This window comes from Pseudomyrmex gracilis, unplaced genomic scaffold, assembly GCF_002006095.1.
Source record: "Pseudomyrmex gracilis isolate BER0280 unplaced genomic scaffold, ASM200609v1 scaffold_260, whole genome shotgun sequence".
Classification (NCBI taxonomy): domain Eukaryota; kingdom Metazoa; phylum Arthropoda; class Insecta; order Hymenoptera; family Formicidae; genus Pseudomyrmex; species Pseudomyrmex gracilis.
In genome coordinates, this window is record NW_018020844.1 from 564 (window position 1) to 25,000 (window position 24,437).

Consider the following 24,437-nt stretch of genomic DNA (forward strand, 5'->3'; position numbering starts at 1 on the left):
CTTGTATATCACATTTATGTTGTGTGGAAAGTTGCAATGTTTTTTTTTTTATTCTTATCTGTTCTCCTTTCGTATCTTCTCATCACGAGACCGATCACTTTAAATTTCAAAAGAAATCAAATCCACGCTCGCGAATATACTCACACGCCTGAAGAAGATGACTATTTGGATTCGTGCACATATCACAGAATAGAACCGCACGCTGTAGACATATTGCACCGAATAAAAAATATCAGGAGTTTCTTTCATTCTTGTAGCAGATAGAAGTTTGAGAGGTACTACCGTGCTTCTTGATCGAAATATCAAATGTACGATCGATATATTGATCGAAATATCGAACGTAGGATCGATATATTGATCGATATATCGCACCTAGCACAGAACAAAACCAATCCGTAGATTTAGTACCGATGCAGTTTGCTTATGCAGTTGATACGCGCGAAACCTGGCGCTTACGTCGCGGTGCCCTAGAGTGGGAACAAGTTTAGGAGCTGTATAGTTTGTTTTCTCTCTGGATTTGGGAATGGCGCCTAAAATATTATACGTATTTCGTAGAGTTCTTAAGAACATGACAATCGCTGTCTAGCTTCTTTTTGGCACTCGTAAGTGGCTGTTATCCCTGAGGATGGGTCGGAAGAATAGGTAAGAGCTTGGAAAGTTTATTAGCTTCATAAAAATTAAATGTGGTCTTCAAAATCGGAAGAGAAAACGGAGGACACCGTGTATTAAAATTTTAGTTAAATGTTGTTTCGTAGTTTTTCTAATATTTTTGTTACAGATTTATTAATAATTGTCACGTGCGGATTTTTATAAAAGTAAATTTTAATTTCGCGTTCTCGGTGTTTTCTCGGTAGCAAAATTTCGCACACTGTTTTTCTGAAAGTTTCTTTTGCACCTCAGAGCAAAACAGCCTGTTGGCAAGAAGAAGAATGACGAGCACGTGGACGACATGGACGACATGGGAGACATGGAAGACGTGAACCTAGAGGATGTCGTGACAGACTCCGAAGAGGAGTACACGGAGACGGAAAAGAAACTATTGGAGAAAGTGCGCAAACAACAAACCACAGAAGATTTTGACAGTGACGATGAAGTTTACAAATTACAAGATAGTGATAAGGAAGAGGAAGACGAAGACGAAGACGAAGAAGATGATGAACAAGATCTCATGGGGTCTGATATTGAAGGTTTGGAGGAAGATGATGATGACGATGATGTGTTGAATGACAAAGCTTGGGGTACCAAGGCAAAAACTTTCTATTCGTCGGATTTCAAGTACACCGACTACGCGATTGCTCCCGAGAAGGATTTAATCAACGCTGAGATAGAGGAGGAGGAAGGAAGAAGGCTGCATTTGAGATTAATGGGACAATACGTGGTGCCGGAGAGTGTGAATTTGAGTGAAATCGCGCAGTTAGCGGAGTATAGCAAAGAAGATGAAGAAGATGATAAGAAATATAGTGTACAAACGTCGAAGGAGGAAGAAAAGTCTTTTATGTTTATGGTCAATATGTTTAAAAGTATGTATGTTAAAAAGAAATAATTTACATATATTCTATTCAACAGCAGTACACTATATTTATAAAGTGAGAGAGTTGTCTGGAGATATGCGCGAAACGAATGAGTTTTATCCTCACTTTGATTCTGTTATCTCGTTGAACGGAGTATATATTAGCTTTTGTTTTGTTGTAAATAAAATATCAACCTGTATTATATATATAAATTACCGATTTGACCGAAGGGATTATTTCTTTTGCAGAGTTTATGATAGAAGTGAGAGATGTTTACGCGCCCTTTTTCAAACTGGTTGACGACGGCACGATTCCCGAATGCGAGGCCGTGGATTTTGTCAGAACTCGATACCGAATTCTACTCAATTATTGCGCCAATATCTCTTTTTGTCTCATGCTGAGGGTAAAAGGAATACGAGTTAAAGGTCATCCGGTTATAAATCGTTTGGCGCATTACAACGAGTTGCTAAATAAGATAGACGAGTGCAAACAGGAAGATCTGCTGAAGCAGGTGGCGGACATAGTGAGAGCAGCGAAGGAAGACAAACCTCTTTACAGCTTGTCAAACGGTTCCGAGATACAATACGCCAAGAAGAAAAAGAAGAAGGAAAAGTCAACGCTCGACAGTTTGAGTAGAACTTTGACACGTCAGACAAAAATGAAGAAGCAAGAGAAATACGACGAGTCCGATAGAACGGAAGAAATAGACGATAAAGACGATATCGAGAATGTCGAAGAGAACGTTTCGGACGAGAGAGAAGATAACGAGGAAGAAGAAGGAAAGAGAGCGATAACGTACGAAATTGCGAAGAACAAAGGTCTCATGCCTTATCGCAAGAAAGAACAGCGCAATCCTCGCGTGAAGTACAGAAACAAATATCACAAAGCTGTGGTTCGCAGGAGAGGTGCGGTAAGTGCAAAACAGGAAAAATTAAATGTCTCTTATATCGCGCTAATATATATATATATTAAATTTCTGTTGTACACTTGAAAACTTATTTGCAGGTGAGGGAAGTGAGAAAGGAGCTGACTCGTTATCAAGGAGAAATCTCGGGTATCAAAGCGGGAGCGATAAAGAGCATAAAATTCACTTAATTGCGAAAACGATTGTAATTTTATGCAAATTATATAAACGCAATATGAAATTACACTCGTTTGTTAAATATTTAAGCAGTCAATCTCGCGTAATCTCTAAGTGTCTGTTTTTCATCACGTAAATCAGTTTTGGAACTGGACGAGCGTTAGAGTGACGACACAGATATACAGTAGACAAATGTTTTTTTTTTTTATTTTATCAGAAAACTATGGTATGTGGCTATGTACATGAGAAACAACGGCGCGCTTCAACCACCAATAGATTTAAAAAAAAAAAAAAGAAAGTCTTTGTGTATATCAAGCTGATAAACAGATAACATTCTTGTTGTTTGTGAAACTTCTGCGTACAGCCTTTGCTTTGCAAATTGATGAACAGTCAACGAAATTACAATTTACAAAATTGAGAACATAAAAGACTCGAAGGATTAACTTAAACTTCTACTTTGGCCAGTATGTCCGATTCGCGAAACAGGTGATATTCCTTGTTGTCCTCGAGTTCAACCTTCGTGCCACCGTATTCGGGAAGCAACACGACGTCTCCAATCTTAATGGTTAAAGGCACATGCTCTCCTTTCTGGTAAAAAAAAAAAAAGAAAACAGACATGTGATTGCGTTGACATATAAATTTTATCTCAAAAAATTGTTTTAAATTGTTAAAACTTGATTTGTTAAAAAATTATTATTCTCCACGTGTGTGTACGTACGTTGTTCCTCGATCCGGGTCCTGTTGCCACGACTGTGCCTCTCAGGACTTTGGCCTGCGCTTTCTCTGGAAGCACGATACCACCTTTCGTTTTGGTCACAGCCTCGGCTCGTTGCACCAGAACTCGGTCGAAAAGAGGAATGAGCCTCTTCGCGGCGTTAGCAGCAGCCTGAAAAAAAAAAAACAAAAACCCGCGTGAAAACCTCGACAACCAAAAGAACCGATCGCGACGATGACGCAAGATGCCGTCAGAATTTCTCATTGTACGAGACCTGCATGTTTAACTAATTCTGCGCGCGATGACTCGATTATATTGCGAGCAAATCAAAAGAAATTTTACACGAGATCGAGACACACCGTTCGTTCGTCTGTCTCGATCATTATGTAAACAAATGCGATCGGATCGGATAACAGCGAAAAACCGCGCGACGCGCTTACAGGAGAAGACAAGCGCAAAATCTCGAAATCCGCTCGCGTGACTTCGACAAATCGATCGAGGAACACGCGCGATCGGCGGACAGAAATTAACGAACATCGCTCGCTAACCTTTGAAGGTTATGGCGAGTAAAAAAAAAAGAAGATAACGACGGGACGTAGAGCGGATTTTTAAATTCAACGGGAAACGAACTTTCTTTCAGCGTCTTATTTGTTTGCGAAATGTGCGTCTTACCATAATTTTTGTTTGATTTATTTATTTATTCGCACTTGGGGAATCGGGTCGCAACCGGTACGGCGTCACGAGTAGATAAACGCGCGTTGTGCAACCTAAACTGCAACCGGCGGAACAGAGCGCGCGCCTCTCGGCGACGTTCTCGAAGGTTCGTTCCGCGCCGCTCCCCTCCCGAGAGCTCGCCACATTGATCTCTTACTTATCGAGCGAAGGAGGAAGAGGGAGCAGGGTTACGTAACACGAGCTGTGCCGAGATAGTCGCGAGAACGCGCCACCGGTTTCTCGAATTTCAGTCTCTCAAACATTTTCCACGGTATTCCACACGCAGAAAGATTTTTAATCATTTTTCCTTCAGTCTCTCCGATTGCGCGCGAAAAAATTATGCAAGTGAAAAAAAAGACAAGACGCAGACTTTTTTCCTTATTCTTCCTCATTTACATCTCATTGAGAGATACCATCTATTGACCTTTGGTTTTGCGACACGTCATAAATTTTCTGGAAAAATTCGGATCTCGATTTGAATAACGCTCGTTATCGCGATGTTCGACACGGGGGAGGGAGATAAGAGAGAGAGAAAAAAATTATACGATAAGACTTCGATATCGGAGAAAAACAAACCGTCTTCGCCCGTAGAAAACTGGGCGTACGGAACGCGTTTTTTTTTTCGCGAATTTACAATTTTCATTCATAAAGTTGGTCGATTTTGCGAGCAACAGGCGCGAGAAGTTGCAACGCGAACCTTCTCGACGGGGTTGGCGGAATATCGGAAGATATATATGACTCCTCGCGTTTTCACGAAGGGAAGGAAGGGGAAAATGGGAGTTTTTAATTACTCGAAGATGACAAAAAGGAACAAGCGGTAAAACATAAAATAAAGATGACTGACGGCAGCCGGCTGATTGCATCACGCGGAATCGTACTTTCTAGAACGCGCAGGCGCGCGGCGTTCTCGCTCGACGTGTCAAGCGACCACAGATTGTTCGTTAATGAAAAATCGTTTCTCTCTCTCTCTCTCTCTCGTCAATTAACGTTTTGTTTTTCGCAAATTCGCAACGGATTAATTCGTTTGAGTTGACTTTTGTTCGCAATTAATCCGTCGCGGATTGCGGTTTATGTTCGCTCCGAGCGGCGAAGGGTGGGGGGAGAGGAGAGTCCGCTCGTGTGATAGCGCGCCACGGTCTCTCCGAATTCGCTCGTTTTCATTTTATACTCGCATTCTCCTCCCGCGAGCAAGACAACGTTGCGGTATAGCGCCGATCTTCAACTCGCTCGTTCAACGACACTCGATCGTTTTTTTCTGAGGAATCTCTTCCAGAAAGGTCCAAGGTGAGGAAAGAAATCCAAGATTACGTTCCCGAGAAATTCACCGAGTTTCGTCAAAAATTCATTTTAGCCGGTATCGCACGCGTGCGTTTCTCACGCGACGAGAAGAATCGACGAGAATCCGCTACCGTGGAACGAACCCTCCCGTGGAAGGAGAGAAAGAAAATGTGCGTCACGCAGCTGCGTCGCGACTGATAATTAAACGAGCATTTTTTTTTTTTTTTTGTCTTTATCGTGTCTCAGTAATTTTTCGCTCTCGCGAACGTTAACCTCTAATTAGGCCCGTTCCCCACACACGCGGGGTTTTACATAACCACGTTTGCGTAAAACCCGCAAGATTTGAACTTGAATTAATCCGCGATAAAAATCAATTGTTTTCGTAATTTTTTTGGAACTTGTTTAGAAGCACGTGTAAATAATTCGCGTTGTTCTCACACAGAGACCGAAAAACTTTGAAAGTTGGCGAGACTCTGAAAAATAATTTGATAAGAAATTTGTTTAGCAATGTATTTTTGAAATTTATATTTTTTATCTCTTATTTATGAATTTTTATTTCTGCCTCGTCAACAGGTTGATCGAATATTTTACATGTTTCAACTTAATGCGTCAGAAAGTAGACACGTAAAGTTGTCTTGTATTAAACTTTTCCATTGATGACAACACTTTGAAAAACTTCATTTAATGCGCATTTGGATTTTTTCTCAGATGCACAGACTGCCACGTATATTGAGAGCGTCTGCCTTGCACCAATTGCAAGCGCGGACTTACGCCAAAGACGTGCGTTTTGGAGCCGACGTCCGTGCACTGATGTTGCAAGGCGTGGATATCTTGGCGGACGCCGTTGCCGTAACAATGGGTCCCAAAGGTCGCAATGTTATACTGGAACAAAGCTGGGGCAGTCCGAAGATCACAAAAGACGGCGTAACCGTGGCGAAAGGCATTGAATTGAAAGACAAATTTCAAAATATCGGAGCCAAGTTGGTGCAAGATGTAGCTAATAACACCAACGAGGAAGCCGGTGATGGTACCACAACCGCGACCGTGTTAGCTAGAGCGATAGCTAAAGAGGGTTTTGAAAATATCAGTAAGGGTGCAAATCCTGTAGAAATCAGACGAGGTGAGCATCTGCATGAAGTAGAACAGACCGTTTTTGCTTTTATGTATTTTGTGCAACAGTTTGAGAAATATCGAACTTCGCCTCACACTGTGCGAAAAAAAAAGATTACAATTTTCACGCATTATAAATTATTGTAATAAAAAACATTGTGATTTTTTCAGGTGTAATGCTGGCGGTGGAAAGAGTCAAAGAAGAATTGAAAGGTTTGAGCCAACCGGTCACGACACCTGAAGAAATCGCCCAAGTGGCGACGATATCCGCGAACGGTGACAAAACCGTCGGCAAATTGATTTCCGACGCGATGAAGAAGGTCGGACAGGACGGCGTGATCACCGTCAAGGATGGAAAGACGCTTACGGACGAACTCGAGGTCATAGAGGGAATGAAATTCGACAGAGGCTACATTTCCCCGTACTTCATCAATTCCAGTAAGGGAGCCAAAGTCGAGTTTCAGGACGCGCTTATTCTCTTCAGCGAGAAAAAGATCTCTTCCGTGCAGAGCATCATTCCCGCCTTGGAACTGGCCAATTCGCAACGCAAACCTCTCGTTATAATCGCCGAGGATGTGGACGGCGAGGCGTTGTCCACGCTCGTTGTCAATCGTCTGAAAATCGGACTGCAAGTGGCCGCGGTTAAAGCTCCCGGTTTCGGCGACAACAGAAAAGCCACTCTTCAAGATATGGCGATATCCACAGGCGGAATAGTGTTCGGCGACGACGCCAATCTTGTCAAACTGGAAGACGTTCAGGTACGTACATATATCCGATCTGATGATAATCAAGACCTTTGAAAATGATCAGCCAGGGTCGATCTCGCAGATGCAATATTGTTTTTGTTTTACAGGCGAGCGACTTGGGTCAGATAGGAGAAATAATTATCACAAAGGACGACACTCTTCTCTTGAACGGCAAAGGAAAGAAAACCGATGTCGACAGAAGAATCGAACAGATCCGAGATCAAATTGAAAACACAACATCCGACTACGAGAAAGAAAAGTTGCAAGAGCGACTGGCGAGGTTGGCGTCTGGTGTCGCTGTTCTGAGAGTCGGTGGGAGCAGCGAGGTGGAAGTTAACGAGAAGAAAGATCGCGTTAACGACGCGCTCAACGCCACTCGCGCCGCTGTCGAGGAGGGAATTGTTCCCGGAGGTGAGGTCTTTTACTTCGCGCATCAAATTTATTTACTTTCACGCGTCGAATTATAATCGCAATTGTCTTTTTTGTTCTTTCTTTACAGGCGGCACCGCTTTGTTGAGATGCATACCGGCGCTTCAACAGCTCAAAGCGTCGAACAGCGATCAAGAGACCGGAATCAAGATCGTGGCGAACGCACTGCGTATGCCGTGCAAGCAGATCGCGCAGAACGCCGGCGTCGACGCCAGTGTAGTGGTGAACAAAGTGAGCGAGGGCAATCAGAGCTACGGCTACGATGCTCTGAACGGCGAATACGTCAACATGATCGAGAAGGGAATCATCGATCCCACAAAGGTCGTGCGCACGGCGCTCACAGACGCGGCGGGCGTCGCGTCGCTCTTAACAACAGCGGAGGCTGTCGTCACGGAGTTGCCAAAAGAGGAAACGTCACCGATGGGCGGTATGGGCGGTATGGGAGGAATAGGCGGCATGGGCGGTATGGGCGGCATGGGCATGTAAAGAGAGAAACACAAAGACTGAAAAACAAATTAGCTCGTACCGCGACTACGTTCGTTCGAAGCACGATTATGCCGCGTAACACAATTGTTCAAATAGATTTCTGGGCGTCAGTTTCCCCCGTTCAACAACGGGAGCAGAGACGATTTGTGTGTGGGGTCACACACACACACACACAGTTTGTAACACTGCAGACGACAATTCGCACAGATATAACGATGCCATTTGCAAGACATAGCTCTTACAATTTGTTTACGTTTTTTTTTTTTTTTTACATTATCTCTACGTTGTTGCGGATAAAATACAAACTTCACATGCAGGTCGTTAATCTTTTTCTTCGTTTGAATGAAAACGAATATGTGTAGCAAGCATAAAAATGAATTTGAAATTCAAGAGTGCATTTAATGTAAAAATATATAGTTACAGAGAACATAGAAACAAACTTGTTGGTATGTTTTTACAGGTATGTAATGTGTTATGATAGATTAAGAAGCTAAATACATACATAAAAATTTCTATTATTTCATCCTTTTTATTTCGTCTCTGTCACAACACGATCATATTGAACTCACGTCCAATATTTTTTTACGATTGATGACAAGTATCGATAGTATCAAAACCGATATATATATATAATATATATATTCCGATATATATACATATATATATAAATAACAAATTAAGTAAAAACTTTGTAATTAAAACACGTGTCGTCCTTTCATCGAATCAGGTGTGAGATATTTTTAAAACAAATAGTAATTAATAGAATAAAATGTATTAAAGATATTCCTTAAGTTACTTTAACAGGAAATCGTAGAAACAAATAAAGCTTGTTCGATATCTTCGTAGTTTCTTTTTCTTTTTTCAATAGTAAATTCACTAAAAAAAAAGAACGTAAGTGTAAAAATAAATATATCGCGTCAATAGTGGGAAGGTGGTCAATCTTACGTAGATTTTTGTAATTTTGTAATTGTTGAATTTTTATTTTTTTTTTCCTCAATAAATATGTTTGCACACAACTTGTCCGTTCTTTATATACAAACTATAATATGCAATGTATTATAGTAAATATACGTAGTAAGTATATACGTAAAAGAAATAAATCATCATTAAATAAGCAATTTTTGACATAAGTGAAACTTTTTGAATAGAATTAAAACTTTTCGTAAGCAAACATTTTCTTTGATGTCTATTCGTACATAAAAAAAAAAAAAGAGAAAAACATGTATGTGTAAATATATCAAGTTTGCTGAAATATATATAGCAATGTGTTGTTTTCACTTATATTGTATTAGGATCAATTTCGACAAAAATCTTAAACTCTATTGCACATTTTATACATCTTCGGAATAATACATAACTTTCATGTAAAGCTGAACTACAAAAAAATCTGTCACTTGTTTTAAATCTTTTAAATACATACGTTCGACAAATTGTTTAAATTAATTCAAATTTATACAAACGAAAACTACATGTACAAATGGTCGTGACCATAATACACGTGAGAAAACAAATATAAAGCATTACTTAAGAGTTAATATAAAATATAAAAACAGACTTTTTTTTTATCTTTAAATATTGTAAGTATACCACACACACATTGTCGCTGTGTAGATAGGATTCAAAGTAATCTTTTACCTAATATTTCTAACTTTTCGCCTCGTACAAGAAAAGTTAAGTACGTGTACAAAATCGTACAGTAAAATAAAAAAATCATAGTACATTCCCTTCAAAAAAATAAAAATTTCAATAGACGGCGTGTTTCACATATGTGCGATATATCGGCGTGTATGTGCAATCGTTTACAAAAATTACTTCTTTGTCGTTTAGATTTGCACACAAATTTCTCGTTCGATCTTGCTGCTACGTAATACGATTGACGCGAAGGACGCGCGCGAACGATAAGATTGCAAGAGCTAGAAAAAAAAAGGGGAAAAAGTGAAACAACAGGTTTTCACTGTAGAGTTGATGAAAAAAAAAACCGTCTCCCATCTCTCTCTTATTCAAAATACAAAGAAGTCCGCCTTAAAAAAGATTACATTAAAGCCTAAGAGTATACTTTTTTTTTTTTTTTATAATAAAAAGCGTATGTCCACGTATATACTCGCTGTAATATAAATTATTTGTTAACCTAAGCGCCGATTTTCTCAATCTCGTCCGCGTCCTCCGCGTCGAGGTAATGTATCTTCTTGCCGAAGTGTTTCTCTATGTCCTTGCACAATTGCATCGCGTGCGGCGAGTCGATTAAATTAATAGCAATACCCGATTTGCCAAAACGACCTGTTCTTCCGATTCTGTGTAAATATGTTTCGCAATCGGCTTGTCGATTCTGATCCATCGGCAGATCGAAGTTAACCACTATCGTCACTTGTTCGACGTCAATACCTGCCGGACATCATAAAATTTTTTTTATTACAAATCCATAAATTCTTACAACTCGGTCCAAGTAAAGTTGACGTCGTGTGCAAATTTTTATAAATTTACCTCTCGCCAAAACGTTAGTAGTGATGAGAACTTTTTCAAGGCCTGCCCTGAATCTATCTAATACGGAAATTCTTTGTTCTACCGTCAAGTCACCGGACAGTATCGCCACTGCGTGGCCGTCTTTCGACATTTTTTCCGCCAGCCAACTGGCTGTTTTTTTCGTCTAAAACATATAACACACGTATTTCGTAAAACAACACCCCGATTTATCAAGTTTTTGAAATTAGAATAAAGATTCTTACATGACAGAAAATTATCGCTTGCCCAATTGTGATTACACCGTATATGTTAGTGATAGCGGTGTATTTGTCATCTATATTTTTGCATTTGATATAATACTGTCGAATGTTATCCAATGATTCTTCCTCTTTTAGTAGTCGTATTATGAGTGGATTAGTAACTATAATTTCCGCGAAGTTCATCACTTCTGACGTGTACGTCGCACTAAACAATAACATTTGACACGTACGGGGAAGTAACCTGTGCACAGTAAAAAAAAAACATATGTAACATTTTCTAATAAGAAATCACACACAAAGAGCGCAATAATTTACGATAAGAAATTACTTGTGAATGCGAATACATTGATCTTGATGACCTTGGGTGGAGATCATTACGTCAGCTTCATCGAGCACAAACAGAGATATTTTACTCAAGTCGAAAAACCTAAATTTTTGTCCCCAATCCAACACCTTCCCCGGTGTTCCTATGATAATGTGCTCAGTGATTTTTGACCCACGAGTCACTAAAAACAAATCAAAATATTCATTAACGTTTTATTAGCAGCAGACAAGATAAGTCACGTATAAGAAACAAAAAGTTTAGTACTTTCTTCTCCCCTCACGGCATATTTTATTTTTATTTCGGGACAGAAGCGTGACATTTTTGCGGCTACTTCGCCAGTTTGAATGGCCAATTCGTAAGTCGGAGACAGACAAAGTACTTGCGGATAATCCTTTGTCGTATCTACCCGACTTAGCATAGCTAATACGAATGCAGCTGTCTTTCCGGTACCAGACTGAGACTGTGCAATCATATTCTGTGGTCTACAAATACATGCGTAAGATTTTTTTAATACCGCACATATATGTTAGAGAAAAATCTAAATCAAGCAAATCATACTTACGGATCGGCCAGTAAAGTGGGCAAAGCAGTCTCTTGAATCCTTGAAGGTGCGTTAAACCCCATTGCATAGACTCCTTTAAGTAGTTCAGGTTTCCTATGTGCAGTAATAAATATTAAAAAACCAATTATATTAAAGTAAATTATAAAATATACCATAAGTATATTAAAGACTATCAATTTGAATTAAATTAAGTAACATATCCCAAAGATTAACAGTAAATAATTACAAATGAAGCGCGTCGAATGTTTTGACGCTGTATAAGGGGGAATTGGGGTCTTTTCTTTGAACTTCTATATTTTTTGTTGTCTCCACCAATCCTTTCCTTATGATTTTTTGTAACAGCGACTTTTCCGCCAGCGAGATTTGGTCTTCCTCGTCGCTCTTAGTATCGCTTGTGGGGGGAGAAGGAACATTTGTTGAATTTGGTTTGTCCAAGGTTATATTTCCCACCTGTATGATAACATGATGTAAGCAGATAGTATTTCACTAACGACAAAGTAACGGATGCAAACGTTCTTTGTTTCTTGAGAAAATCGAACACGCAAGTTAACCTAAACTGTTGAGCATAAAAAGGTTTTTGTCCGGTTTACGTTTCTTGAATCATCCGCTCAGTGAATTTATGACTTTTTGACGTAAACTGTTAATAATTCGATTTGGAGATTCTAAGAAGGAAACTATATCACGAGAACATAACATTTCATAAATTGCGCGTCGCGTAGTAATTTCCATGTTTGTCGGGGGTTGAAACGAGTTATCGCTTCGACGTTCTCGTGAGTATTTTGGATTTACCTTTGACACCAGTTTGTCCTGCTCGTCGGCATATTGACCCCAGTCAACTTTAGTCGAAGCCATATCCGTCGATGAAACGCGAAATGTTGAAAAACACACGTGCACCGCACGAAAGAACAGAACGTATCGCGATGTTAACTGATGTTATCTATGTTATATCTACCATTTGTTCAGTGTGTTAGGCAGTGTTCACGGTTTTGATTCTCTCACATCATGTCGCAGCGGTGGAGGGAATGCGCACAATAGGGCTGGTATGTATGTACAAGTCAAATCGAATCGGTAATATCGAAAGAGTAAATAATGGGTGCGTTCAGACAACTCAACAGTTGCAAAACGGTTGAGAGATAATGGGTGCGTTCAGACAACTCAACGGTTGAGAGATCATCACTTATGATAGGACTATTCTTCAAAATCTGCAACGGTTCCAAAAGTATGATCCAATCAGAAGTGATTATCTCTCAACCGTTGTGCAACTATTGAGTTGTCTGAACGCACCCAATCACTTCTGATTGGATCATACTTTTGGAACCGCATCAGATTTTGAAGAATAGTCCTATCATAAGATGATGATCTCTCAACCGTTGAGTTGTCTGAACGCACCCAATTACTTCTGATTGGATCATACTTTTGGAACCGCATCAGATTTTGAAGAATAGTCCTATCATAAGTGATGATGGGTGCGTTCAGACAACTCAACGGTTGAGAGATCATCACTTATGATAGGACTATTCTTCAAAATCTATAGCGGGTCCAAAAGTATGATCCAATCAGAAGTAATTATCTCTCAACCGTTGTGCAACTGTTGAGTTGTCTGAACGCACCCGATCTCTCAACCGTTGAGTTGTCTGAACGCACCCAATAAAAGCAATTTTGAAACAGAGTTCGTCGTAAATGTAAAGAAAATTAAAAACATAACTAATCACGTGACACAGGACTAATCATATGATATCTATATCATATGTTCATTCCTATGTCAGAAGCTCGCATTCGAACGCAGCTAAAGCCTATGACACACTACGGATTGGGATTGAGATTGGATTGAAATTTGGCCAATCAGAAGAAAGAAAACCAATCCTAAGTTTAGTGATTTTTGCTCTAATTGGCCAAATTGCAATCCAATCTGAATCCTAATCCGTAGTGTGACGTAGGCTTAAAAGTTAAACGCTAGTCGTTGTGGCAAGACGTCGCTGCTTCATTACTTTGATTACTTGTAGTGCCCTGTTGTTCCGTGTGTTCCGTTTTTCATATTTTCATTAAAGATATGGCTTCACCTATGGTTGATTGGGGTCAATACGCCGACGAACATGACAAATTGGTGTCGAAGGTAACGTACGAGATACTTACGAGAACTTCAAAGCGGTAATTCTTTCAACCCGACAGAAGCATGCAATCACAAAAATCACTCCGTGACGCGGGTTGATTTATAGAATTTTCCGCTATTGTTATATTTTCTTCTTCTTAGAATCTCAATCGAATTAACAATGTACGCGTAAAAAAATCATACATTAATTTAGCGAGTGATTGGAGACACGTAAACCGGACAAGAAACATTACGCTCAATGCTTTAGGATTAGATTGGGTTAAGTTAACTCGCATGTTTCTCACGAAACAAATGTTAGAACGTTTTTTTTTTTACTTGTTTTACTTTGTTCTTAGTGAAATACTACTTTGCTCATATCGTGTTGTATCGTGCAGGTGGAAAATATCACCTTGAACAAACCGAATTCAACACTTGTCTCATCTCCGACATTGAATGGGTCTTCCAAGAGCNATGAGGAAGATCAAATCTCGCCGGCGGAGAAGTCGCTTCTACAAAAAATCATACGGAAAGGATTGGTGGAGACAGTAAATAATGTAGAAGTTCGAAGAAAAGATCCTAATTCTCCATTNTACAGTGTGAAAACATTTGACGCACTTCACTTGTAATTATTTACTGTTATTTTTTTTTAGATACAGTAGTTCATCGCATCAATGTTAGCATGCTCGGTTTCGCGATGTAAAGACTATCGAGGGAGATATTATTTCGAGAATTGCAGGCTGTTATCTCTGGCTCGATCGCATTGTAGGCAAAAGTGAGAACTTTTGAGTGCGAGTGAAATATATAACGTGGAGTTATCAAAGTTTCGCGAAGCACTTTTAAAAATTGATGGGAATGACTCTGCGAGCAATACCGAGAGAAAATTTGCGAAAATTACGATGAACTACTGTGAGTTTAAATATTTAATTTAGATTATCCAAATTGATAATCTTTATTACCTTCACACAGGAAACCTGAATTGCTAAAAGGAATCTATGCTATGGGATTTAATGCACCTTCAAAGATCCAAGAAACTGCTTTACCTACTTTACTGGCTAATCCGTAACTATAGCTTGTTTGATTTCGATTCTTTTCTAACATATATGTGCGGGATTTAAAAAACTCTTTTGCATGTGTGTTTGTAGACCACAGAATATGATCGCACAGTCTCAGTCTGGTACCGGAAAGACAGCTGCGTTTGTATTAGCCATGCTAAGTCGGGTAGATACGACAAAGGATTATCCGCAAGTACTTTGTCTGTCGCCGACCTACGAATTGGCAATTCAGACTGGCGAAGTAGCTGCAAAAATGTCTTGCTTTTGTCCTGAGATAAAGATAAAATATGCCGTCAGAGGAGTAGACAGTAATAAACTTTTTGTTCTTTTATATGTGATTTACACACCTTGTCCTGTTGCTAATAGATGTTTCAATTGTTTTTAGTGACTCGTGGGTCGAAAGTCACCGAGCACATCATTATAGGAACACCGGGAANAGTGTTGGATTGGGGACAAAAGTTTAGATTTTTTGATTTGAGAAAAATATCTTTATTTGTGCTTGATGAAGCTGACGTAATGATCTCCACCCAAGGTCATCAAGAGCAGTGTATTCGTATTCACAAGTAATTTCTCATCATAAATTTATACGCTCTTGTGATTTTTTTTAAATAAAGTGTTACATAATATAATATTTTTTACTTTTCTTACAGATTACTTCCCCGTACGTGTCAAATGCTGTTCTTTAGTGCGACGTACACGTCAGAGGTNATGAACTTTGCGGAAATTATAGTTGATAATCCGATCATAATACGATTACAAAAAGAAGAAGAGTCACTTGATAATATTCGACAGTACTATATAAATTGCAAAAATATAGATGACAAGTACACCGCTATTACTAACATTTATGGTGTAATTACAATTGGACAAGCAATAATTTTCTGTCATGTAAGAATCTTTATTCTAATTTCAAAAACTTGATAAATCGGAGTGTTGTTTTACGAAATACGAAATACGTGTGTTATATGTTTTTAGACGAAAAANACAGCTAGTTGGTTGGCGGAAAAAATGTCGAAAGACGGTCATGCGGTGGCGATACTGTCCAGTGACTTGACGGTGGAGCAAAGAATTGCTGTGTTAGACAGGTTCAGGGCAGGCCTTGAAAAAGTTCTCATCACTACAAACGTTTTGGCCAGAGGTAAATTTATAAAAATTTGCACACGACGTCAACTTTACTTGGACCGAGTTGTAAGAATTTATGGATTTGTAATAAAACAAATTTTATGATGTCCGGCAGGTATTGACGTCGAGCAAGTGACAATAGTAGTTAACTTTGACCTACCGATGGATCAGAAGCGACAGGCCGATTGCGAAACGTATTTACACAGAATTGGACGAACGGGTCGTTTCGGCAAATCGGGTATCGCTATTAATCTAATTGACTCGCCGCACGCGATGCAACTGTGCAAAGACATAGAGAAGCACTTTGGCAAGAAAATACATTATCTCGACGCGGAGGACGCGGATGAGATTGAAAAAATTGGCGCTTAGGTTTATACATTTTTTATATTGTAACGAATATGTAATATACAATTTTTATTATGGACATGTATACTCTTAGGCTTTACTGTGATCTATTGTTAAGGTGTATTGTATTTTATATAAAAGGAGAATGGAAAATTTTTTTCCATTAATATATATTGGAAATCTGGTTTTTCATTTTGCCGTTTCTTTCTACCTCTCTTGCAATCTTATCGTTCGCACTTTGACACGTCCTTCACGTCAATCGTATTACACATAACAGCAAGTTTCAACAAGAACTTGTGCAAATCAAAGACGGTAAAGAAATAAATTTTGTAAATGATTGCACGTATGGTAATAATGCTTTTACCGTTATTAAAATAATTGTTCGCGATTGAGGGATAGCCTGTCTACACGTAGTTACATAGAGTAAAAGTACTTTTCACTCTTCAAACAACAATGGAAGTACGTACAAATGTTTTTGATCTACAGATTTCAAAAATATTCGTACGTATATATTGTGTGACAGATAGTTTTATTTCTATTCACACAAGCTTTTTTTAAAGTTTGGGGGAAGTATTGTTTTAGCACTACTGCTACATCTTAAACTACAATAATAAATCTTGATACAAGTTTGTTTTTAGTTTTAACGCTCACACATATCGTGTATTGCGAATTAATTTTTTATTTCGTACATGATATATATTATACATTATTTTTTATGTGAAATATATATATACAATTCCTTGTTATATGTACAAATAATCAATCATATAAAGCTGACATCTCTTTAAAGTCTCGACAGCTCTTTATAAATTTTTTTTGCGCACTCAAAAAAAAATCTCTAAAATTTATAAATTACTGTAATTTGCATACTTTGTGTGTATGTGTGTGTATATGTGTCTGAGGTTGGAGAAAAGAGACGTATATATATATATAAAATATATATATTTAGAAATTAAATATATATATATGTATATATATATGTACATGTATACTTTTATAGACATACATGTATACTTTTATACACATGTTTCTATATGTCTGTGTATTTATACAGGATTTAACGTGTAATCTGAAACTAGCTTATATTGAGTTAACATTACGAATATATACTGAGGAAATATCTCGGGAATTCCCCCTTAGGATGTCTTTGCGACCGCAGTTGCCACTTTATTGTCAGGTGTGCTTTGCGGCATGAGGCGAACGGTTATCAGCGATAGATCGAGCATTTTGCGCTGGTATTTCTTGTGAAACACCATTGCGGCGGATTGCGTCTTAAACACAATGGTCGCATTACCCTCGCCCATGTGTATACTCTATAACACGAAGAATAGAAAAAACACTTGTTATTAGAGTGTCAAAAAGGTATATCGTTTATTTAAGACGGATGTATAAAAGTAACTATAAAAATCAGGAAATATAAATTAGTTTTTCTTGGATCATGCGGAAAATATAATCAGTATGTGTGTGTGTGTGTGTCAACAAAATAAAATAACAAAATTATTAGTTGAACGGTCTTAGCATAGTTGTTTATCTTTGTTACAGTAGTCGCATAAAAAATGTCGCACAGTAAAAGTGAAATACTTAAAATTATTTTCTTGAAGATTTCTTCCATGTTTTCTATCATAAAAAATATAATACTGTATGTGAAAAAAATTAAAATATAAAGTAAATGCATCACACATTTAGATATACATATATAACGATTATATGTAAAAAAAATGACATATAACACATTATATAAATAACATTTGTATATATTTAATATATATTTCGTAGTTTTTATATATCTAGATTCTTTTTTCATATAAACTATATTTGGCATTTAAAAAGGAACAAGTCAATTATTGCAAAAATCACATGTAATGTTTTATCCTGAGTATAAAAATATACTGTTTTTACAATTACTTATAAGATAAGAAATTTTGCAACCTTCTAAGAAAATTTACATAATTTTATAAGTAATCGTCTATTTCTCTATCTTAAGTACTAATTAATGTTTCGTAGGAACATTCACAATCAAATTGTTATAAGAAATCGTTCAGTTTTCATATTTAAACGGCACAATATAAACGTAAACACCTATATCTAATCACGAATTAGGAGGACTTGTGTACCCCTTGATATATGATACTTGAACATTCTTACATTTTTCGTATCTTTAGAATATAAATGTAACTCCAATCAAACGACAAAGTAATAATCTGTTTATCAAGCAAAAAATATATAAAGAAGCACCATTTCTGACAATTTGATAATTGTGACACAACAAATTTTGTGGTTACCGAATTATATTTGCGTGAAGAAGTTATACAGAATCTTATAATTATTTTATATATAATAGTAATATTTTTTTTATACGTACACACACATCTCTGATCAAAGAGATGTTTGCACGGAAATACTTGGAATAATAAAAGTAATAGAAAGTGAAATTAAAGAAATTAAAAGCGTGTGTCAGATGTGTGCTTATGTAAATATAGTCACCTCAATGGTTCCGATGGTTTGACACATACGTCTGATTTGAGCCTCAGATGTGCTCGCAGCCAAATTCTCTAATCTGACTGTGTTTGTCTTTATCTCGGGTGACCGTTTGACTTGAACTCCAGATTTTTGGAGCACGATTCGCTGGGAGTTTTGTTGCATATTCGCGATTCTCTGGGTGTTGACATTCTCGTTGATCACAGTTTTCTGCAAACCACTCCCTTTACTCGTCATCATTCTCTGATTCATAGGCACGGTTTTTGATCCAACAACTGCGGGTTTCTGGAATGCATTGGCTTGATTCTGCACGATCTTTTGAGGGTGCACGACTTGCGTGTTGGACATTTTCTGTTGCTGTAATCCTTGATTCTTTTGCGTATTGGGAATGGTTTTTTGTATTGTGGTGACCTTTTGCGGATTGTGTATCACGACTCGTCGCGAACTGGATTGTTGCACCACTTGTATTGTTTGAGCAATCTCACCGGAATTCTTATCTTTCAAACCGGTCGTGTCTGACAGATCGTTGTTCTGTACAATCGGTACTGTTCTAATTATTCGCACATTAGATGGTCTCTCTGTTGCCTACAACAAAAATACGTCAGTTTAGAAAGAAAAATTATTATGCAAAAAACAATGCAAGTCATCAATAAGTAATTTAATCAAACTCCATGGCACAAAAAAATATTTTCAAACATCGCATGACGTTAGAAAAAAAAAATAAAAAATAAAAAAATAAAAAAATAAAAAAAACTGACAAGTTTCAAAAGTTTGAAATTTATGAAACATGTTAGTCTGGAGGAAATAAAAAGAAACAAAATTTATTGAAAAAGTACATTTTATTGCAACATAAGGAAAATATATACAGCAACTTTTCCGGTTATATTTGTATAAGAAAGAATGGAGTAATTTTATTTTCAAAAATATATTATATAATTATGTTATATAAAATTTTTTTATATATAGTAAATATTTAAAAATGTTTTCTCTTCTAATAATGCAGTATGAATACTGCGTATGAAACAATCATTCAAATAGATTTAAGTGAATCGTATATCTATAGTTTCAAGATGCGTGTGAAATAAATATTTAAAAAATACTATCACTAGTTCATATATACATCACGATATATGTATATATATATATATATTTGATTGGTAGTAACAGAAATATAATTGAAATCAATTTTTAATTTTCTTTTTTACAAATTCATATGCAATATGATGTAACGTGTACAGTTTTGACATTCCGTCTGATTGAAGAAATCGAACAAGTATCAAAAATTAAAACATAAGTAGACATTTAATGTTGTACCTCTGCACTTTGTGTATTGACAGGACGACCGCGTCCTTTAACGCCAGGTCGTGGAGTTATAGTAGAAACGCCATCCTTTACGATTCCCATTAGCGCTGACACGGGCTTCGTTTCTTGCTGTGTATTTTCATTCGCTGAAAAATTGCAATCGCGTCGTTATAAACGCGAGAAAAAGAGACGCGTTGTAATTTCGCGTAATTTGTAGAAAATAAACTTCAACTTCGATATACCTGCGACACTTGAATCGTTCTTCGTATCTTCATTTTGTTTCTCCATCGCTGCCCTTTTGCGTCTGTTTTCCTTTTCGAGCAATATCCTTTCTCGAAGACGCTTCTGTTCTTCCATTTTCTTGCGATACTCCTGCATCTCTGGATCGCTATCCTCGTCCTGATATTATAAATTTCGTTGGTATACATTATTACACGTTCGGATTCCTCGTCGTGTTCCACGCAAAATAACAAGACACTTACCTTAGCAACTCCCGCTGACTCAGTTTTCTGTTCCCCCTGAGATTTGCTGACGAGCGGTTTGACGCGTTTCGAGGTCATTTCCCGCGGTTCCTTGTCCGAGGATTCCGAGAGTCTCTTTTGCGGTCTGTTTGCTCCGGACGGCGCGGCATTCGACGGTCTGGGTTTCGGATTGTGATTGTGATCACTGCGATATGTGCTGGGCGGCGTTTTGCTTCTCTGTGCATGTTCATTCCGTATTGTTCGACGTGGCAAATCTCCTTCCCGATAGCTCTGATAAGATCTCTTGTGATCCTGTGAATAAAGATATGTGAAACAACAAATGAGCATATAAAGAAAACACGCAATAATCGTTCACTTAAAAAGATAATGATATTCACCTCTTGATAGCTGTTCTTCTGATCCCACTGACTATCCGATTTGTATTTGTCGCTGTAGTTTTCTTCTCTGAAGTAATTGCTGTCCGAGGAATAATGTTTGCTCGGGCTTGTGTTCTGAGGTTTCTGCGGTCTGTTTTCTTGCCACACATCGGAAAAATATGCGTACGGGTCCTGCACCAAAATATCAAGACATATCTATATAGACTTTTCTGTTAATAGATCAGATTTTTTTTCTGTTTGAGCTTATGATCTCTCTCTGTTTATTTTATGTTTTTAAAAAATATTTAATTGTGCTATTCGAACATGCGACTATGCTTACATCGCTTTTATTCTGCTGATAGTTTTGCTGTTGATAGTTCTGTGACGGTGGATCGTGTTGATTGTAAGATCCTTGACTTTGATATGACGACGTGGGCGGAAATTGCTCGCTATGAGAAATTTGTTGGACTTGCTGATTGGAATCCCAAGCAAGTCGAGCTAGTAGAAAATGTGAATGGAAATTTTTATTACCAAGAACGATTGAATAGAATACGTGTGCATGTTGAATAATCGCTTGCAACTCACCATCGTTTGTAGGTTGAACTGTGCCTCGAAAATGCGGATTTATTAGAATCTTGTGGCCCGGAGGTAACATGTTGGACGACGTCTGTTGCATCGTATCGTTGAACTGACCGCCGGACATTTGATCGGGATGATAACCACCAGGTCTCGTGTCGTACGCGTTTCGATCTTGGTAAAGCGACTCCTGAAACGGTGGCGGCCTGTTCTCGAAGGGCGGCGGTTGATTAGGCGGCATCTGCACATTCGGCGGCAGGTTTGGCACGGGCAAACCTTGGGAAGGTGGCAGCATCGATTGCTGTTGACGCGGAAATCCCTGAATGGGCATCGGCGGATTTCCTCCTCCCGACGGTAACATGTGAGACGGATTTCCGGGCGGCATGTTCGGTGTGCCAAGAAGCGATCCACGTCCCGGATTTCCCTGCAATAAACCCGGCGGGCCCGGCATCGGTCGATGATTTTCTTGCAAAATGCCACCCGGATTTTGAAACGGCTGTTGCATTGACGATTGCATCGGCGACGGTATCGGTGGCTGCATCGGCGACTGCATTGGCGGATGATTGGGCGGGCAGTTGTAATTCGATCCGCCTTGCATCGGTCTTGCCAGCAAGGGACCTCTAGATCCGTATTCGGGCAATCTCGGACTCATCGGACGCGGCCCCATCAGGCCCTGAAACTGTCCCGGATTGAACTGCGGTCTGTTTTCCGGAAATTGCGTCGGCGGCCCTTGTATTGGACCACTCGGTCCAAAGGGCTGTTGAAAGGGCTGTTGTGGATTAGCCTGTTGATACATTATCTGTTGATTTTGTACGTTACTTGATACGCCAAGATGAAACGGCGGTCTGGTCTCGAGTAATGGCGGTCTGGTCTCGATAAGCGGTGGTCTGGTGTCGATTAGCGGCGGTCTACATATCGGTGATTGATTGTCAACAAAATTATTACCTTGCCGCACCATACCAAACCTGAAATATAAAAATTCTCTCTTTAAATCCACTATATCTTAGAACAAATGAAGGAAAAACCAGCGTTTGCGTATATATAATATAAAATATTGACCTTGGATTAAAGTTTCCGACATTTTGTACATTAAATCTTCCCCCGCGGCTTCCTCCTCTTGCCCCGCGACTCTTCCCTCCTCTTCCCCTGAACTGCTGCATCCTATACGGCTCCGACGTGACGACATTTTCCAAGGTTTCCGGGATATCATTGTTCATCTTTGGAGAAACTATCGTACGTTCGTTCTGAAATCTGTTACGCCGCTCCCTCGCCTCTTCGCAATCGTCGTCCTCCATTTCCTGCCCGTTGCCGATGTACGAAATGTTCTTCTGCATGTTTTTTTGCAGCTTCTCACGCAGATCGCCCTTGACGATGTTATTGGAAACGTTAACGCTAATTGATTCCGCATTCCCGTCAGACTTGACCGACGTCTCGTGTTCAACACTTTCGTTTTGTCCGTACGACTGTACATCCGCATGTTCTCCATCTTTATAGAAATTGTTATCGCTACCCTTATCAGTATTGGATCTACTAAACTCTATATTTTCGTCTTCACCGTCTAAGTCGTCGAGCGCATCCGTGACTCCTAAGTCCAGTACATCATCTGTCTCTTCTTCTCCTTTATAGCTATTCTGCTGCTCAAGGAATCAAATTGCCAGATATTTGTAATGCAAAAAATATGACATTCATCTATAATGTAATATATAATATATATATCTACATATACGTATCGTTTAACTATTTATATCTACAGTATAAAGTGGACTGTAATTGGAACATGTCTTGTCTTCCGTGTTTCCGGCTGTTCTTTTTTTTTTTTTGCTTTGATTTTTGCGAAAATCGGCGTATGTACATATACTCGCAAGAGTTCAAAGTTCGTGGCGTGTAAATTGGATTCAGCGCCGCAAAAAAATGTTTTTTTAAAAACGTTTTTTTTTATTATTTTTTTTTTTTTTTTTAATTTTTTTTTTTTTTTTTTTTTTTTTTTTTGTTGGAAAAACTTGTGTCACCTCTGAAAGACCTGTGTGGTTTTCACCTCACTAATAATCGTTAACGAGGAAACATGCCCTTAATCTCTAATGATGTAGTGACGAAAGTAATGTAATGTATAATGTCTTATATAAACGAATGTGATACGGATGATAAGTCCGAGTACACAGCAGCAGAAAGATGCGAATGTGTGTGCGACGATTATACGACGTCTCTCTCCGACGAGATTGCGTGGCGTGTAATAAATAATACCGTACAATATTCGACGATCGACACGCGACAAGACGGGACGAACGGGTTGCTTAACGGAAAAGCTCGCGTAATGCTCCTGACCGAATGTTCAACGCTGTTCAATATGATTCAGTTAAAAAAATCAGCGTGCGCATACACTTGCGCGCTTAATGGATCAAATAATATTAAAATTAACAATGTTGTATAAATTTCGGTGAACATGTACATTTGCGATTGCGATATTAAATTTGTGACAAAAAAAAACTTCGATTTTTCGTACAGTAAAATTTGAAATTTGGCACACGATTGTTTGACTTCTTCGTGCAAGTGAGAAATATAAATCGGACAGTTTTAAAAATGTATCGTAAAAATCAACTTCTCGTGTTACATAGAGCGCAACTGAATCATTTCTTACAGCATTCAATTTCCAAATGCATGTATGAATACTTAAAAACTAGAGAGATCATATATTGATTTACAATTTAGCTTCTCGCGCAATTGTTACATTGTTAAGAAAAAAAAAAAAAATGGCAGTGCTCACAAGATGCGTTTAAACGACCGCGAGGAGAATCTTACGTAAGAATTTTTACACACGCATTTTTTTAAAAATCGTAATGTGTAACGGCATACGAAAATCGCGACTTAGGCTTACTTTCAACAGTGATGTAACTTGTTACCGTAGAATATTTACATTTTAATTAAATGCATTTTTATTTCAATAAAAAAAATGTCGATAAG

The 24,437-nt window shown here is 38.4% G+C and overlaps 6 protein-coding genes across 8 annotated transcripts; 3 read left to right on the top strand and 3 right to left on the bottom strand.

Moving 5' to 3' along the window:
- The first annotated feature begins 513 nt into the window (after positions 1-513).
- LOC109859384 (something about silencing protein 10) lies at positions 514-2,912 on the top strand. Its single transcript, XM_020437609.1, has 4 exons — positions 514-642; positions 901-1,520; positions 1,760-2,421; positions 2,517-2,912. The coding sequence occupies exons 1-4, from the start codon at positions 626-628 to the stop codon at positions 2,604-2,606; spliced, it is 1,389 nt and encodes a 462-aa protein (XP_020293198.1). The 5' UTR covers positions 514-625; the 3' UTR covers positions 2,607-2,912.
- Positions 2,773-4,113, bottom strand: LOC109859385 (10 kDa heat shock protein, mitochondrial). Its single transcript, XM_020437610.1, has 3 exons — positions 3,980-4,113; positions 3,311-3,478; positions 2,773-3,180 (listed from the first exon to the last, which is right to left on the bottom strand). Exons 1-3 carry the CDS (start codon positions 3,980-3,982, stop codon positions 3,037-3,039), a joined length of 315 nt encoding a protein of 104 aa, XP_020293199.1. The 5' UTR covers positions 3,983-4,113; the 3' UTR covers positions 2,773-3,036.
- Positions 4,114-4,959: 846 nt separating this feature from the next.
- LOC109859375 (60 kDa heat shock protein, mitochondrial-like) lies at positions 4,960-8,588 on the top strand. Of its 3 annotated transcripts, none has more exons than XM_020437599.1 (5): positions 4,960-5,305; positions 6,008-6,419; positions 6,581-7,167; positions 7,263-7,566; positions 7,655-8,588. In XM_020437599.1, exons 2-5 carry the CDS (start codon positions 6,008-6,010, stop codon positions 8,068-8,070), a joined length of 1,719 nt encoding a protein of 572 aa, XP_020293188.1. In that variant the 5' UTR covers positions 4,960-5,305; the 3' UTR covers positions 8,071-8,588. The 3 variants fall into 3 exon arrangements, with proteins under 3 accessions (XP_020293188.1, XP_020293189.1, XP_020293187.1); XM_020437600.1 differs by lacking the exon at positions 4,960-5,305 and adding an exon at positions 5,346-5,469; XM_020437598.1 differs by lacking the exon at positions 4,960-5,305 and adding an exon at positions 5,829-5,923.
- LOC109859377 (DEAD-box helicase Dbp80-like) lies at positions 8,445-12,675 on the bottom strand. Its single transcript, XM_020437601.1, has 8 exons — positions 12,467-12,675; positions 11,904-12,127; positions 11,678-11,770; positions 11,380-11,597; positions 11,119-11,296; positions 10,794-11,031; positions 10,552-10,714; positions 8,445-10,452 (listed from the first exon to the last, which is right to left on the bottom strand). Exons 1-8 carry the CDS (start codon positions 12,527-12,529, stop codon positions 10,199-10,201), a joined length of 1,431 nt encoding a protein of 476 aa, XP_020293190.1. The 5' UTR covers positions 12,530-12,675; the 3' UTR covers positions 8,445-10,198.
- A 954-nt stretch (positions 12,676-13,629) lies between these two features.
- LOC109859379 (DEAD-box helicase Dbp80-like) lies at positions 13,630-16,477 on the top strand. Its single transcript, XM_020437603.1, has 8 exons — positions 13,630-13,790; positions 14,162-14,388; positions 14,733-14,825; positions 14,909-15,126; positions 15,204-15,381; positions 15,469-15,706; positions 15,794-15,956; positions 16,056-16,477. Exons 1-8 carry the CDS (start codon positions 13,728-13,730, stop codon positions 16,307-16,309), a joined length of 1,434 nt encoding a protein of 477 aa, XP_020293192.1. The 5' UTR covers positions 13,630-13,727; the 3' UTR covers positions 16,310-16,477.
- A 778-nt stretch (positions 16,478-17,255) lies between these two features.
- LOC109859381 (RNA-binding protein 33-like) lies at positions 17,256-23,122 on the bottom strand (the record flags this gene model as incomplete). Its single annotated transcript, XM_020437606.1, has 9 exons — positions 17,256-17,598; positions 18,770-19,348; positions 20,078-20,211; positions 20,308-20,464; positions 20,548-20,838; positions 20,925-21,095; positions 21,244-21,401; positions 21,489-22,444; positions 22,539-23,122. Coding segments are annotated over 9 exons (3,207 nt in total), but the record flags the coding sequence as incomplete, so codon positions are not given.
- Between the last annotated feature and the right edge of the window lie 1,315 nt (positions 23,123-24,437).